This window comes from Pelecanus crispus, chromosome 17 (assembly GCF_030463565.1).
Source record: "Pelecanus crispus isolate bPelCri1 chromosome 17, bPelCri1.pri, whole genome shotgun sequence".
In the NCBI taxonomy this organism is placed as follows: domain Eukaryota; kingdom Metazoa; phylum Chordata; class Aves; order Pelecaniformes; family Pelecanidae; genus Pelecanus; species Pelecanus crispus.
In genome coordinates, this window is record NC_134659.1 from 2,063,908 (window position 1) to 2,077,994 (window position 14,087).

A 14,087-nucleotide genomic window follows, 5' to 3' on the forward strand; every position below is an offset into this window, starting at 1 on the left:
CGATGACTGCACCCACTCCTGTCTGGCTCTCTGCCTTTGGAAAGCCGCGGGCCCGCAGAGCCGGCACTGCACAGCTCGCAGGCGGGATCTCTCCTTTCTCCCTCGCTGCCCTCTCCGCTGCCTTGCCGTGGGCAGCTGCCAGGCGATCAGCAAACCGCCCCAGACTGTCTTGGTTCTGCTGTGTCTGGTTACCGATAGAAACATTTCATTCCCCGCTTGAGCCACCTGTGGCTGTACAATCCGCCGAGACTGGTCCCCTGAAGCCTCGTTCCCCCTTGGCTGCGGAGCGGAGCTGCCGGACGCCTCCTTCGAGGCTGAGCGGGATGCGCTCCCGTCGTCGGGAAGGTCGGCGTGCCGCCGCGGTGCTCGACGGCCGGGGATGCGGGTGGCCGTGCTTGTGACAGCGATGGCCGCTGCCGTCCCAGAGGCTGTCAGCAGTCCCTCTGCTCTCTTCTCTTTTATCTTCCCTTCTGGTTTTCCTTTCAGTGCTTTTCTGTCTCATTTTGTTACTATTTCCTTCCTATTCAGCTGCTGCTTTGCCTACCGCACCTCTTTTTTCTTTTCCGTGATGGCAGCCCGCGGCTGAAGGGCATGGGGGGAAGATCTTGGACTTGGGAGTCCGCTGTCCCCCGCCCCAATCCATTGTGATTTTCCTTCCACCTGCAGGCACTGGCGTTCCTTCGCTTCTCTTCTCTCCGCAGCGCAGCGGTTCACACGTACAAATGCTTTGGTCTCATAACGATAATTAGGCTGGCAGAGAATAGTTTAAAAATACCTAAAGCCAAGAGAGTGTTTCCAGCCTGCCGTGAGGAAGAGTAAGGACCTCTGAGCTTTACTTCTGTACTGTCTCTGAAGGAAATACAGCTTTCAGTCTTCTGTGTTTGTGATAGTTGTGGGATAGCATATGGATATAGCCTGTTTTTAATGGTATTTCTCCTGTTTTTCCATTAAAATGAAACATATTCTTTAGAGGGTTGGGGTAGTTTCAGTATTTGGGTCGTGGATGGTAAGGATGGTCGATTATGCGTCAGTACTGTGAGAGCTGGGCCAGCACTGCAAAACTCCCCAACCTTTATCATGCGTGCAAATACTTAAATGCCTTCTGTTCCTAATTTTTTTGAACCTCTGCATTTAAACATTTACGTGGGTATTGGAGCAATGCAGGTTTTCTGGCATTAATTTTTATGAAGGGTGAATTTCAAAGTCACGGGCATAAGTATTGGAGAAAAGCAGATGGCTTATTCTTCCCCGAAGTCTTAGAGCTTCCTCCAGCCAGGGACCAAAAACCTGCGGCCACGGGGTGCATCCGAGCGATCGGGGCTACAGAAGTGCTGACCCAGAGGCACCCTCGGGGCTCTGTGCCCCTAAAACTGTGCTTGGTCAGAGCCGGTGCCGCAGCTCAGCCAGCGCCAGCCCACCCGCACGCCTCTGCCAGCTCTGCTTCGGTCACCGAACATCGAACGCTGCAGAAAGGAGAACGGGTGAAGTTACCTGCCCTGCATTTGCAGGCGTTACAGAGAAAGGATCAAGTGGTCCCGTTTGGGCTAGAAACCCGCGACTCTAGGCATTGTTCAAAATTTCAGTGTAATTTTTAAAGAATTATCATGTGCAGAAGCCACAGCTTCTGGGCAGAAAAAGAACCCAAAAACCTAACATAAAATCATGTGTAATGAACTGTTATTCATATAATTCAAATCCTCCGTTATTTATAGAGTGCCATGAGAGCATCCAGCTCCTCACAAACATGAAACAAGCCCTGAGCTGCATATAAATCACAGGGACAGATCCTGTCAAGCCTCACATTGTGGGTGAGAGGCGGGGGATCAGCAGTGCCCGATGATTTCGGTGCTGTCCTGACCTCCGGGGTGGGTGAGAGCCATCCCACCAACACGGCTCAACGTGCTGGGCAGATTTTAGGGGAAACCCAGTGACCTCCCTCTCTGCATCCTGCGGTGGCTGGTGATTCCCCGGGGGCTGCTCAGAGCCACCGCGGCTCCGCGGGCTGCTCGTTTGGTTTGGAAAACATACGTTTGCTCCTAGGCTCTCATCCAGGAGCGAAGTGATGTCCGCATCTGTGGTCTGCACTGGGAAATTTCGGATCATTGCTGGGATGGGCAGGGCGTGGGAGCATGGCACGTGCCGTCCAAGCCCTGGATCAGCCGCCCCGGGGAGGCTGTGCCGGCTGCCAGGCTGGTGTGCTTGCTCCCACGCCACCGCGATGTCTGTGAAGAGCTTTGAGAGAGAGAAGCAGCGAAGTGGGTAAAAGCGTGTCATGTGCGGCCACCCGAGGTGCAGCCGAGACCCTGAGAGGGCACCCCGGTGCCTTTTGCAGCCAAGAATCAAACCCAGGCCCTTTCTTTACACCTCTCTGCTATTCCATCACCCTGAACTTCTCCATTTCTGCAGCTCTTTACAGCCGTCAGGCTAAACGCGTGCCCGGCGTACCTGGCTCTGCCTCTCGCAGCCCCTCGCTCCCTGCCTGCTGTTCAGCTCCGGGGCTGCTTTGCTCTTAGCATACCCCAAGCTGAGCCCTGTGCCCATCCCGCGGACTTCGTCTCGGTGAAAATAATACCCAGCCCCGCACATCCACACGCAATTTTTGTTTTAGGAAAAGCTGTTAAGTAGGGCTGAGGAAACAAGAAGAATAGCAGCCCTATTGGTGTCGTGTTTAGAGAGGAACTGGGTTCTCACTGTGTCAACAGCACTTGGCGTGAAAGTGGCCGTTGTTTGGCGAGACACTGCTCCTTTCACCCCCGCGCCCCAGCTGCTGGGAGCCGGGCGCTGTTTTGAAGGACAGAGCGAGTGCGATGCCGACAGTTGTTTGAATTTTCAGCCAGTTGCAGGCATCGCTCTCGGGGCCCAAGGGGAGCGGCCAGCACTGCAGGGCGGCTGTGCCAGGGATGGTGATAATTATTTACAGTATTTGATAATGGAAATGTAAATACACTGAAGAGGGACCGGCACCGGCAGGGCCAGTGCAGGAGCACCGCACTGCGATGCGAGGACAGGAGATGCAAGCGTGCCGTGCCCGCCGGAGGTGGCAAGGGACGGGTTGGAAAGGTTGAAATGGAATTTCTTCATTGGAGTCAAGCAACGAGCCACAGTTAAAGCTTGGTGTCGTTTTGGAGCCTTTGGGGTTTTCAGTGCTGATAAACGGGTCAGGACTGCGCTACGCCTCAGCATCGCACCGGGACCGCTCGTGTGCGCGATAAGCGCGAGAGGGGGTTTGCGGCAGCGATCCGTGTTGGTGTTCCCTCGCGCGCTCCCCCCGCTCTTTCGCTCTGCTCGTCTGGCTGGGGAGCGACGCGTGGCCCCTGCGGGGTCGTGCCTGGGGTGGCCAAGCCCGTGCTGGTGCTGGAAGGGCTCAGGGTGGCCGAGGAGGAGCAAGCGGTGAAATACCCACGTGAGCTAAATAAGCTGCCAACTTGCAAAATCCCAATGAATTTTATTCCCTGCCAGCTTTCCTCCCCGAAGCAGCTTCCCCCGCGGCAAGTGTAAGATAGCAAACTGTAAATCAGGGAGGAGAGGACGCAGCTTTCGCCCCGGGAGCGTCTCTGAGCAGGGAGGTCGGGAGGGTTTGTGGCGAGCTGGCGCCAGGAGGCCAGCCGGCTCCGGGCTGCGGCTCCGCTACGCCCGTGATTCATGGCGCGGCTGCGCCCGAGGGACCAAGGGACTTCATGACTCGGTCCCCAGTATTTCTTCTTCTCGGCTGACTTCTGCATGGGTGTTGAAACAAATTCATTTCTGAATTGCTGTTGCGTTACTCGAATCAAACTGGGGAAGCAGGACTTGGAGCTGCTCTCGTGTTGCTTGCCTGCTGAGTGGCGAGGAGCGCTGAGCCCGTGTGTTTGCTCCCTTTGCAGGTGTCCCGGGTGCCCGTGGAGTCCTGTGAGCAGTACACAACCTGCGGGGAGTGCCTGAGCTCAGGAGACCCCCACTGCGGCTGGTGCGCGCTCCACCACATGTAAGTCCAGCCTTGGCCGTTTCGTTTGAGCTGCTGGTGGTGATGATAAAAGCAGCTTGCGAAGCCACCAAGCGCCTCCCACGCAATCTTTGCAAAAGCGAATGAGGTTGAAGTTCCTTAAATCCATCCTTCCCTTCCCTGGACGGTCCCTGCATTGCAGCACGAATGCCATCAAAAATCCCTGAGCTCCTGTAAAGAGGTAAAGGAGAACAAATTCCCACTGTAGGAGCGGTGGGTCGCACACCACACGGAGAGGGTGCCACGGACACGGTGGAAAAGCGGAATTTAAACCAGTGGGAATGAAGGCCTCATGTTTTGCACACTCCTGCTTGCCCAAGCCACAAGTGTCTCCCAATTAAAGGGGAAATTTTAAAGGCGATAGTAGACTTGATTGTATGAGTGGGACTTTGCTTTCAGAGAGGTTGCAGCACTGGAACAGAGCAGAGCACTAAGCCCTATTAAATGTATCGGGAAGAGACAGTTAAATTCCGCAAGGAAAGGTCAGAGGGTCTCTGCTCCAGCCGGCCCTGATGGGGCAGAGCCGGCGGCACAGGGCTCGGAGCTGGCAGCCCCTCACCGCACATCAACAGGCACAAACGGCTGAGGATTGGGTTTGTTTTTTTTTTTTTTCAGGGGAGCTCCAGGAAATGCTCTCTGCATTCAGGAGGTGTCTGTGTCCTTCCTTTCTCTCCCCTGCCGTAATAACGATCGCTTCCTAAGGCGGAAGGGGGACCACCGGGCAGAGGCAGATCAGGGGAGGAGGAGAAAGCCTCGAAGAGGCTGGAGGAGAGGAATAGAAATCCCTCCGGCCGCGTGCCAGCTTGCAGAGCAGCCCCGTTAAATGCATGGAAATCGGGGCGGAGGCAGAGTTCGGGGCCCACACAGCAGCACTTGGCCACTTGCCTGAGGAGCAGGTGCTGGAGGGGGAGCGGGGAACGGCAGGCTCCTCCGCAAATCCGGCCTGGATTCGGGACCTGCGGGCTTTGGGGTGCAAACCGGCTCCCCATGGCTTGCTTGGTTTGCCGAGAGTCATTGCCAGGCTTGGGGAGATGCAGGAGAACCATTGCAGCCAGTGGCCCCGAGCATCCCGCAGGCTCCGCGGCAGAGCAGCCCCCGCCAGCAGCATGGCAACGCGCGGCAGAGGCGCCCTGGGCATCTTCTTTTTTTTTTTTTTTTTTGGCTTTTTTCCTTTCAGACGAGCCTGTCCAGCCCTACAGCTAAGCCACCATATGTGCAGTTGTGTCCGAAAGCCTCTACTGTCACAGCGACTTTGTCAGAAGGAAGTGATTTCCATCCCCGGTGATTCCCATCCCTTTGGCTGTTCCCTCAGGGCAGCCGTCCCCATGTGCCTTTCCAGCGGTTGGGACAAAAGCCACCGCAGCCTTTCGATAGTGAGGGGACAAGGAAGTGAGGAATGGGGACGCGTTGGACTCGGCATCTGGCCTGAGCTGCGGATCCGTAGGTGCTCCCAGGAACCAGCTGTAGGGGTACGGGAGCATCCGCTCGCCTGGGGACAGCCGCCTTTTGGTGCCCGGTGCTGCCGAGCTGCGCAGCAGGAGGGGACGGCTGCGTCGAGTATCCGTAGGGGTGTGCGTTTGGTGGTGCTCCTCAGCCTGCTGCAGCAGCTCCTCGGCAAGGATCGCCAAGTGCATTCCTAATGCTAATGAACTGAATCTTCATAAACCACCTGGGAAGCAGGTAAAGGTTGTTATCTTCATTTTGCAGAGAGAAAACCCTCAATGTCAAGAGGAGAGAAGAGTGTCATTTCCTCTGCCCTTTTGGCCGTGACATTTCAGCATTAACCTATTTCCAACAAGAGTTTCTTCCCTGATGGTATTTCTCAACCCTCCCTTGGAGCGTCTGCACTTTCCTGGCCTGCTTGCAGCAACGATCATTTTTTAGCTTTTGTCTTAAGCTGTAAATAATTGAGTTTATCTTGCTGTTTCTGAAGCCTCTTGTCATATTTGCTTGGAGGCCCCAAGGGCTGGAGTGTTTGTATTTAATTTGTCGTCTCCCTTCTCTAATTCTTACGTGTCCCTCCTGCTAGATGGCCCAGCTGCTCCTTTGCTCAGTGGAAGGGCTGCGGGTCAGGGTGTGAGATGCTCGCGCTGCTTTCTGAGGGCTGGTAAAGGGGGTGAGGGGCACAAGAGGAGACGCTTCCATCCTTGCGGGAGCAAGAGGGCGGCTGGCGCTGGCCACCTGAACGAGGGCACGTGTGGTAAACACCAGCGCCGAGTCTGCTGGGCATTGAAGTCCAGTTGTTTCTCCCCACTGCTTGGTGCGGGGTTTTGCTCCTCGGATTCGGGGTCTGTATCCTGGGGGTACCGAGACCCCCAGGCAGCTCCAGGAATCTCTGTGCCGGAGCTGTGCCCTGCGGAGGAGCAGCGCAGGCCAGCACGTAAGGCAGCTCTGAGCACTTGGCATCCACCTTTGCAGCTGCCAGAGGCTCAGCTGAGAGTAGACATGGGAGAGAGAGCTGACATGCAGGTACTGAGCTGTCAGGGAGCCAGAAAAAAAAAAAAAAAATCAGGATTTTAAATGATGTGTTGGATGTCTGAACACAGGTAGGGATGTGGGATAGATGGACAGACCACCACCCCATTTCAGGTGGCATCAGGCAGTGTGTCCTGCCTTCCACACCGCCAGCCAGAGAGGAATAATAAAGGAAAAGTAAAAGGATCTGAGTTGTCCTGGGATAAGCTTTCATTATCCAATATTACATAAAGCTTTCCTTGTTTCCTTGTTTCCTTGTTTTTCCTTGTGTTGGTCTCTTCTCCCAAGTAGTTAGTGATAGGACGAGAGGAAATGGGCTTAAGCTGCATCAGGGGAGGTTTAGGTTGGAAATTAGGAAAAATTTCTTTACGGAAAGGGTGGTCAAGCATTGGAACAGGCTGCCCAGAGAGGTGGGGGAGTCCCCATCCCTGGAAGCGTTCAAAAACTGGGCAGAGGTGGCACTTGGGGACATGGTTCAGTCTGGTCTACCCTTGATTGGTTTAGTGTGGACTTGGCAGTGTAGGTTAATGGTTGGACTGGATGATCTTAAAGGGCTTTTCCAACCTCAACGATTCTATGATTCTATGATTCTTGTGTGCTCGTTATGTATTGTCATCTCTTAGAGGCCTGAGTTGGGCTCTGTTGCGCGGCGGGGTGCTTGCATACACGTGTGCCTACCTGGAATTTAAGGGTAGTGATAGTAGTGACGCTCATGAACGAGCTATCTGTGAGGATGGCATCAGGAGCTCTGGAAGCAGGAGTCGTCATGCTGGCAGCGCAGGCTGACCAGGGCGGCTCTAGCGATGGACCTGAACCCAGGAGGCAGCCGGGCACGGGCTGGGCGCAGGCACCGAATCCTGCCCCGAAAGAGGTGCTTGATGAGCCGGTGGCCGTGGGCGGCGCGTGCCGTGCACCGGGCTTTCAGGAACCCTGGACACGGGGCATCTGAGAAGGTGCTGAAAACCAGCAGGAAGGGAAAGGTGCTCGTCCTTCTGCAGAACAACTCTGCTCCCCCAGCGGTCCCTGGAGCAGCAGCGTGATGGCCGAGCAGCCTGTCCCTGCCCAGCACCTCTGCTGTGTCCTCCCGGCCGGGGTTTGCTTGCCGTGCAAGTTCATCCTCTCCGTGCGAGAGAAGGATCTTCCGCTCCTCTTCCAGAAACAGCGCTCCTTGGGAGCAAGCAGGGGCCTCAAGGAGATTGTTAAAGAGTCTCTTCAGCCCAGTGGGATTTGAAACCTGCAAGACTTCCATATGCTGCTCTCTGCGAGTGTGTTATTGTCTACAGACCTATTTATCTCTGTTAGGCTGTTGCCATAAATAGTATGATAAAAAAGAGCCATTCCAGCGAGTCAATGAGATAAAGGCTCCAGTCAAGAGCTCACTTTAAAGCTATCTTGCAGATTCACTTAAACCTCAATAATTCTTCCTTTGGCAGCATTCATATTTAGCTCCGTTATACTCCCCCCCCAAAAAAAGGAAAAAAAACAAGAGGGTGAGGAGAACAGCAAGAGCGGCAAACAACAGTGTTTGCTGGGGATCACACGGGTGGTTTGGAAGGAGAAAGTACAAACTCCACTTTTCTTAATCAAAAGCAAACGGCCTCACAGGGAGGATGGTGGTCCGCTGTTTCAGAGCGGGAAGCCCTGGTTTTGCCAGGCCCTTGTCAGCTGGGCAGAGCTGGGTGTGCGTGGCAAAGTTCAGCCTCTGCGCCGGCAGGAGGTGTTTCTGCTGATGCGTGTGTGTCTGGGGCCGCCCGAGCCGCTGCGGAGGGAACCAGGAAAACGCGGTTTGACAGCAGCACCTTGTTCGTTCAAGTAACAGATACGCTCAAGTGACTGTCGGAAGGGAACTTGCTGGTGGCATGTGGGGCTGCTGACAGCATCTCGATCCTCTGACCTTTGCGCCACCATTTGACATGGGGTCCAAGATCGGCAATGGGTGGAAAGTGATAAAGCTTGCTGATAGCTTATTAAGACCGTTAATACCAAAAGGCCAATGTCATCTGCGCCCAGGGAAGGGGGGTTGGAAGAAAAGGATTTTCCCCAAGTGACATAAAATAGAAAATCACTGAGGGGTGCCAGTGCTGTGCTGCAGTCTCTGATACCTGGTTTGAAACACTGATAATTCTTCCTTGGTTTCCCGGTGGGCGCTCCTCTACCTGCTGGAAGCAACTCAATTTCACTCCACTCCAAGGACACCTGCGATAGAAAACCGGGGCTAATGAGCCATCCTGGAGCACACGGCGTGCTAGGAGCAGTCCTAGTCACTTTGGCATGCTCGGAGGCTTGCATTCCTGGTGGTGGGAATGGGAGAAAGCTGGGAGCCCGAGGCATGAAAACCGGCCAAAGCACAGCCGGCAGCGGCTGGAAAGTCCCATTCCCAGCCCTGCCGCACTCCTCAGCTCCAGGAGGAGACGATTAATGAACTATGTGGTTTTGTTTTAATTAGAATGGAGGCATCATCTTGTTACTGCCTGTTATTGCTTTCCAGTTTCGTTTCTGTGCAGATTATGAATTTACGGCTTGCGGGGGCCCCGGCCAAGCAGCGGCAGAGCGCCTGGCTCACCCTGCACCCGCAGCGCCCGCTGTCGCCGCCAACACACGGGGCTTAGCGGCTCTGGATTGCGTCCCAGTGCAGGCGGGACTGGGAATTGCTCCTGAGATACTTGTGGTTTGTCTTTCCTCTGATCACAGAATATTTTTGCAGCGCCCTTTGGTCCTAACGTGGAGTTTGTGCCCGATACCTGGTCCCGGTGCAGCGCATTGCCCCGGGTCCTGCTGATAACTCCCCCTTCCCCTGGCCGAGGCTCTGCCCGCCTGCTCAGCTCGTCCCGGGGCAGCCATAGCACCTCGTGCTGTTTGACATGGTCCCCCGGTGCTTTCTGTGCTCTGATGTGTGCTTGCGTGTGGCAGGTGCTCCCCGAGGGACAGCTGCGAGCGGGCCGACGAGCCGTACCGATTTGCAGGCAGCATCAGCCAGTGCATGAGCGTCACCGTGCAGCCCAGCAGCATCTCCGTCTCCGAGCACAGCCTCCCGGTAGGTGCGGCCGGCAGGTGGGGAGGGGTAGATCTGCTGGTGAGAGGCACTTCCCGCGCTTTTCAGGTTCGCAGCAAACAGTCCGTTCTCCAGCCTTTCTCCCTTCCCATCGGCACAAATGTTTTCTCATGAAGTCAGGCTCGCAGAGGGACTGGGGAGGAAAGGGGTCACCCAAGCCGGGGAAGAAGGGGGTGGGGATGGCAGAAACAAATTCCCCTTCCCCTTGGGCCTCAGCTCACATTTCTCTTGGTCCGGTTTCATTAGCTGTTGAAAGGAAAGGCTTTGTTTCCCAAAAACCTCATCTGTGAGCTGCGCTCAGACCTGGCTCTCCGCAGCGCCCCAGCTGTTGCTCCCCGAGCCCCCCAGCACCCCGCGGCAGCTGGCGTCGCTGCGGCCCCTTCCCGCTGCCCCCGCCGGCGCTCACGGCGAAATGGCGTGGGGCTCTCGGGAGGGCACTCGCCCCTTCAGGCGCCAGTTTGCCATGGGGACAGTCCCCACCCATGATGGGGTCAGCGGGCACTTGCTCGTTTCCGACGGCCGCACGTGCCCATGGCGGGGCTGTCTCTCCCGTGCACGCGGCGGGGAGGTTGATGGAGTTGCTGTGCGTGCAGAGGGTTGTCGGGGCAGTCGCTGCTGCTGTCCTGCGTGAGAGGCAACGTGCTGCCGCTGCTGTCACAGGTTCCTGACGCGGGCATTGAGGGTGGCAGTGCTGCTGTAGAGCAACCAGGGGGACAAAAAGCTGCCGTTGCCACCTCTCCTGAACTGCAGTACCCAAAGGCTCAGCAAGGTGTTTTTGTATCGGTAAAGAACCTGCATCCTTGGCTGCTTTCTCCCTCCTCTGCTTCCCATGAAAGGGCAGCTGGCCACCTCCTGTGGGTGGACGGGTAATTTAGGGGGGTTAGTATGGAATGGGAAGACAGCAGGTAATGAAAACATGAAGGAAACTCGGGCAGCTCTACCTGCTAACAGGTTGATGCCTGTGTTTTGTTTCCCCTCTGCCTCTCCTCTCCCCGGCCGCAGCTCAGCCTGCTGGTGAGCGATGCTCCGGACCTGACGGCTGGGGTCACCTGCCTCTTCGGAAACCTGACGGAGGTGGAAGGGCAGGTTTCGGGCAGCCGGGTTGTCTGTGTTTCGCCAGCAGCGAAAGATGTTCCTGCCATACCCATGGATCAGGGTAAGTAACTGACTTCTGGACAGCAGTATGACATCTGTGCCACCAGAAAGGACGGCGTGGGTTTGGAGGTATCTGCTGGCTGGAGCAGACCCTTCGGGGCTGCTGCTGGAGAAATTCATGCTCCTGTCAAAGACCGTTAAACCCAGGGAGCTAAATATGCTTCGTACTTAAGAAACGCATCCCACACAGGGAAAGATAGGCTGGGAGCAGGCAGCACCATGTGCTTGCCCTGTCCTTACACCCTCCCTGTGCTGCCAGACAGCTTCCAAGACAGGAGTTGGGGCTACAGGAGCTGTCTGTCCCCCCCGGGGTGGCTCATGAGCAGGGCAGGGGCTTGCAGCCTTGCCACACCGGTAGATCTGGAAAGCAGGAGCCTTCCCCTCAGCCTGGCTCAGCACCCACGAGTAGGTGGATGCAGTTTCTATTTTTCGGTCCTGATCTTTGGGTTGTTTCTTCATTAATGTCACTGCTGTCATATTTTCTCTTCCCATAACCAAAATGCTACTTGCTTAAAACTCATTTTCTCCTTGGCATCCTTCCAGGTGTCAACTGTGCTTCCCTGCTGATATCTTTGTATTTCTAAGGCATTATATAGAGCCTGAGACTTGGTGAACACTGGGGGCCGAGAGCCGCCGTGGTGGCAGGGCTAGCGTAGACTTACCCACAGCAGCTTGGGAAGAGCAGTGTGCTCTTAATTAACCCAGTGCTGAGGCTCCTGAAGAGCTTCACTAATGCCCTTGTTTCCAGCATTGTCTCCTATTCTAGTCTTGGGCTGCTTCTCAGAGTAGACTGAATTAATGTTTTTATACTGGAGACAATCGTTTAGGGAACAGGATGAGATCCCACACTCATTTCAGCTGTGACCCAAGGCAGCGTTTTAGACCCTACATCTCCAATGCATTTTGCCATCAAGCCTGATTTGGTTTGGAGGCATTGCTGGAGACAGGCAGCCCAGCACCCTAGGGTGCTTGAGGGCAGGGTCCGGCCGGGGAGTTGCTCAGTCCCCAGCTTGGGGAACCACTGCAGACTCACTGCGGGTGGGGGGCCCAACACCTGGGGGAGCAGGGAGACAAAACCAACCCGACTTCCACCTTCTACCCCAGAAGCAGATGGCTCAGCACGCTGGCAGGCGGGGAGCGGGTGCCCCCACGTCTGCTGTCGCTTCCTTCGTTACTGCTGGCGGGACTGACGGGCTCTGGTTTGCATCCCCAGACTGGTTCGGCGTGGTGCTGCAGCTGAAGTCACGGGAGACGAGGAGGACATTTGTCAGCACGGAGTTCAAGTTCTACAACTGCAGTGCCCACCAGCTGTGAGTGCTTCCTCCCTGTCCCCGAGCGGAGCCAAACAAAAAAGAGAAAGGGCTGGGAAATGGATGCTGGGCTGCGGGACCAGCTGGGGGGGTTATCACGCTGCTTGGTTCAGCCAGCAGACCTGTGCGGTGGAAGGGGAGCCCACCAGGCCCTGTCTTCTCTGAATTTCTCTGGTTGCATGTGTCGCTTTCTCTGCCTTGTGAGACGCAGGCGGAGTGAGTGAGCCTGAAAAAACCTTAACCTGCTGGTGCCCCCAAGCTGCATGATCCCGCAACTGTGAACTCGGATGCATCTTCACAGGCAGCTGGTGAAGGCAGAGCAGAGGGTCCGGGGAGGTGGGCTGCAGGCGGCCGGAGGAGGCAAAGCCCTTCCACGCCACACCGAGCAGGAGAGCACGGTGCTGGCTGCTGCCAGGACGCTCCACAGGGTGACAGGGGGGCACGGCTGCCGGAGGAGACGGTGGCAGGGACTGACCTGGAAGTTTCCAGCCCTGGGGTCTGAGGACAGCGGTTGTAGTTTAGCTGGGGCAAGCGAGAGCACTGGCAGCAGGAGCTCCCCGCAGCCTGCCTGCCCCCCGAGTCGGGCAGAGCAGCCCTGAGAGCCCGACACAGCAGCCCAGGCGTGCCGGAGGTGCGGTGGGCTGCTCCGCGCAGGGCTGGGGGGTCAGCGATGCTGAGCGTCATGGAAACATATCCCCCATGGGCACATCTGCTGCTGAAAGGCGGCACGCAGCTGGCTGGCCTTAAAAACACGTTTACAGATCTGAAGCGTTTCTAGATTTCTCTCTGGAAACACAGCAAGCCCCAAAGCACCAAAATGAAACGTGGGCAGGACCTGCCAGAGGTTGCATAGCAAAAGGCAGGCCTGACCCGCAGGGCTGGGCAGCATCTCCAGCAGCGGGGTCCGCTGCCAGCTCTGCTCCGGGAACATGATTTGCTGCTCGAGCTTTCTGGGAGCCAAGAAGTGCCAGCACAGGGTCACTCCCAGTCTTTCTGCACTGGATTTGAAGCCTCAAGCTACAGGGCCTTCCCTGCTGTGCTTGGAAGAGGGTTGTGTGCGCTGATGGGCTTGGCTGGCCTACAGTTTTTCTAGGCAGGCATTCAATTTTTTTTAATTTTGTTTTGAGCCATAGCACAGAGCAGAGGTACTGGCATGAAGGGAGCCCCCTGAGTCCTTCAGTCCCCCCATGCAGCCTCTCATGGTGGTCTGTATCCTTTACCCCAGCGATCCCTGCCTCCTGTTGTGCTACCCCTCGTGCACAACTCTGTCCTTACGTCCTTGTCCCTCAGGCTGTACAGCATCAGCCTCTCCTCCGGCCGCAAGCACTTGCAGTCCTTCCAGCAGTTCCTCTGCATTCTCATGGTTTGGAATTTGCATGATGGATGGCATCACAGGGACCCCTATTTTCACTTAGGAGCGGAGGTTTGAATCAGGAGAGGCAATGCATCTTTTCTGGCCTGTCACTTGGCTTCATCTGACTGTGCCTTTCTACCAGCTCCTGTTTGGAGATAAAGTGCTAACGCGGTGGTAAATCCTGCAGCACTTACATCATACCGGACACATTATCAGTGAGTTCAACAAGGGCACGAGCCAGCCTGGCAGGAATGAATCACAGCAGGTAAAAAGGAGGAAGGGATACAAGTCTCAGCCAGCAGAGGAGAGACCTATTGATCCTGAGACCCTTCACTGCAACGGCAAGGGTGTCCAGGGAGAGCAGGGGAGCAGCCGTGCCCTTTGGGGCCGCACGGAAGCACAAGAAGTGGTTGTGGTGCGTGAAGCAGGTACCCCGTGGGAGCTGGCATTAGGCTAAGAGGGGCAGGAGGGGCTTGGGGCCGGGCAGGAGCACGCTGCTCTTGCAGACAGGTTCTGTGAAACCTCCCGTGCTGGATCCAGCTGTTGTGAACCCATGGGCTGAGATGGTCCAGCACTCAGGTGCATGAACTCTTGCGTCCCGAGGGAGCTGCAGGTGGGTCAGGGGAAGGTGGTGGTGGCTCCTGTGTTAAGTCCCTTTTGGTAAGGAACAGATGAGGTGGAGAGAGGCGCTTTCTGAAGCAACAGAGAGACAGTGGTCCTTAAGAAAGCTGGATCGGGATGAAAGAGCAAAGGTGGTGA

General features: G+C 56.1%; 1 protein-coding gene across 1 annotated transcript in view; it reads left to right on the forward strand.

Annotated features, from left to right (window-relative positions):
* The window catches only part of PLXNA2 (plexin A2), a 154,283-nt gene that overhangs the window by 80,834 nt on the left and 59,362 nt on the right, over nt 1–14,087 (forward strand). Inside the window, exons 4-7 of the mRNA XM_075722534.1 lie at nt 3,864–3,964; nt 9,368–9,491; nt 10,512–10,665; nt 11,878–11,974. Of these exons, the coding sequence (XP_075578649.1) occupies nt 3,864–3,964; nt 9,368–9,491; nt 10,512–10,665; nt 11,878–11,974 (476 nt within the window). The remainder of the gene's footprint in view (nt 1–3,863; nt 3,965–9,367; nt 9,492–10,511; nt 10,666–11,877; nt 11,975–14,087) is intronic.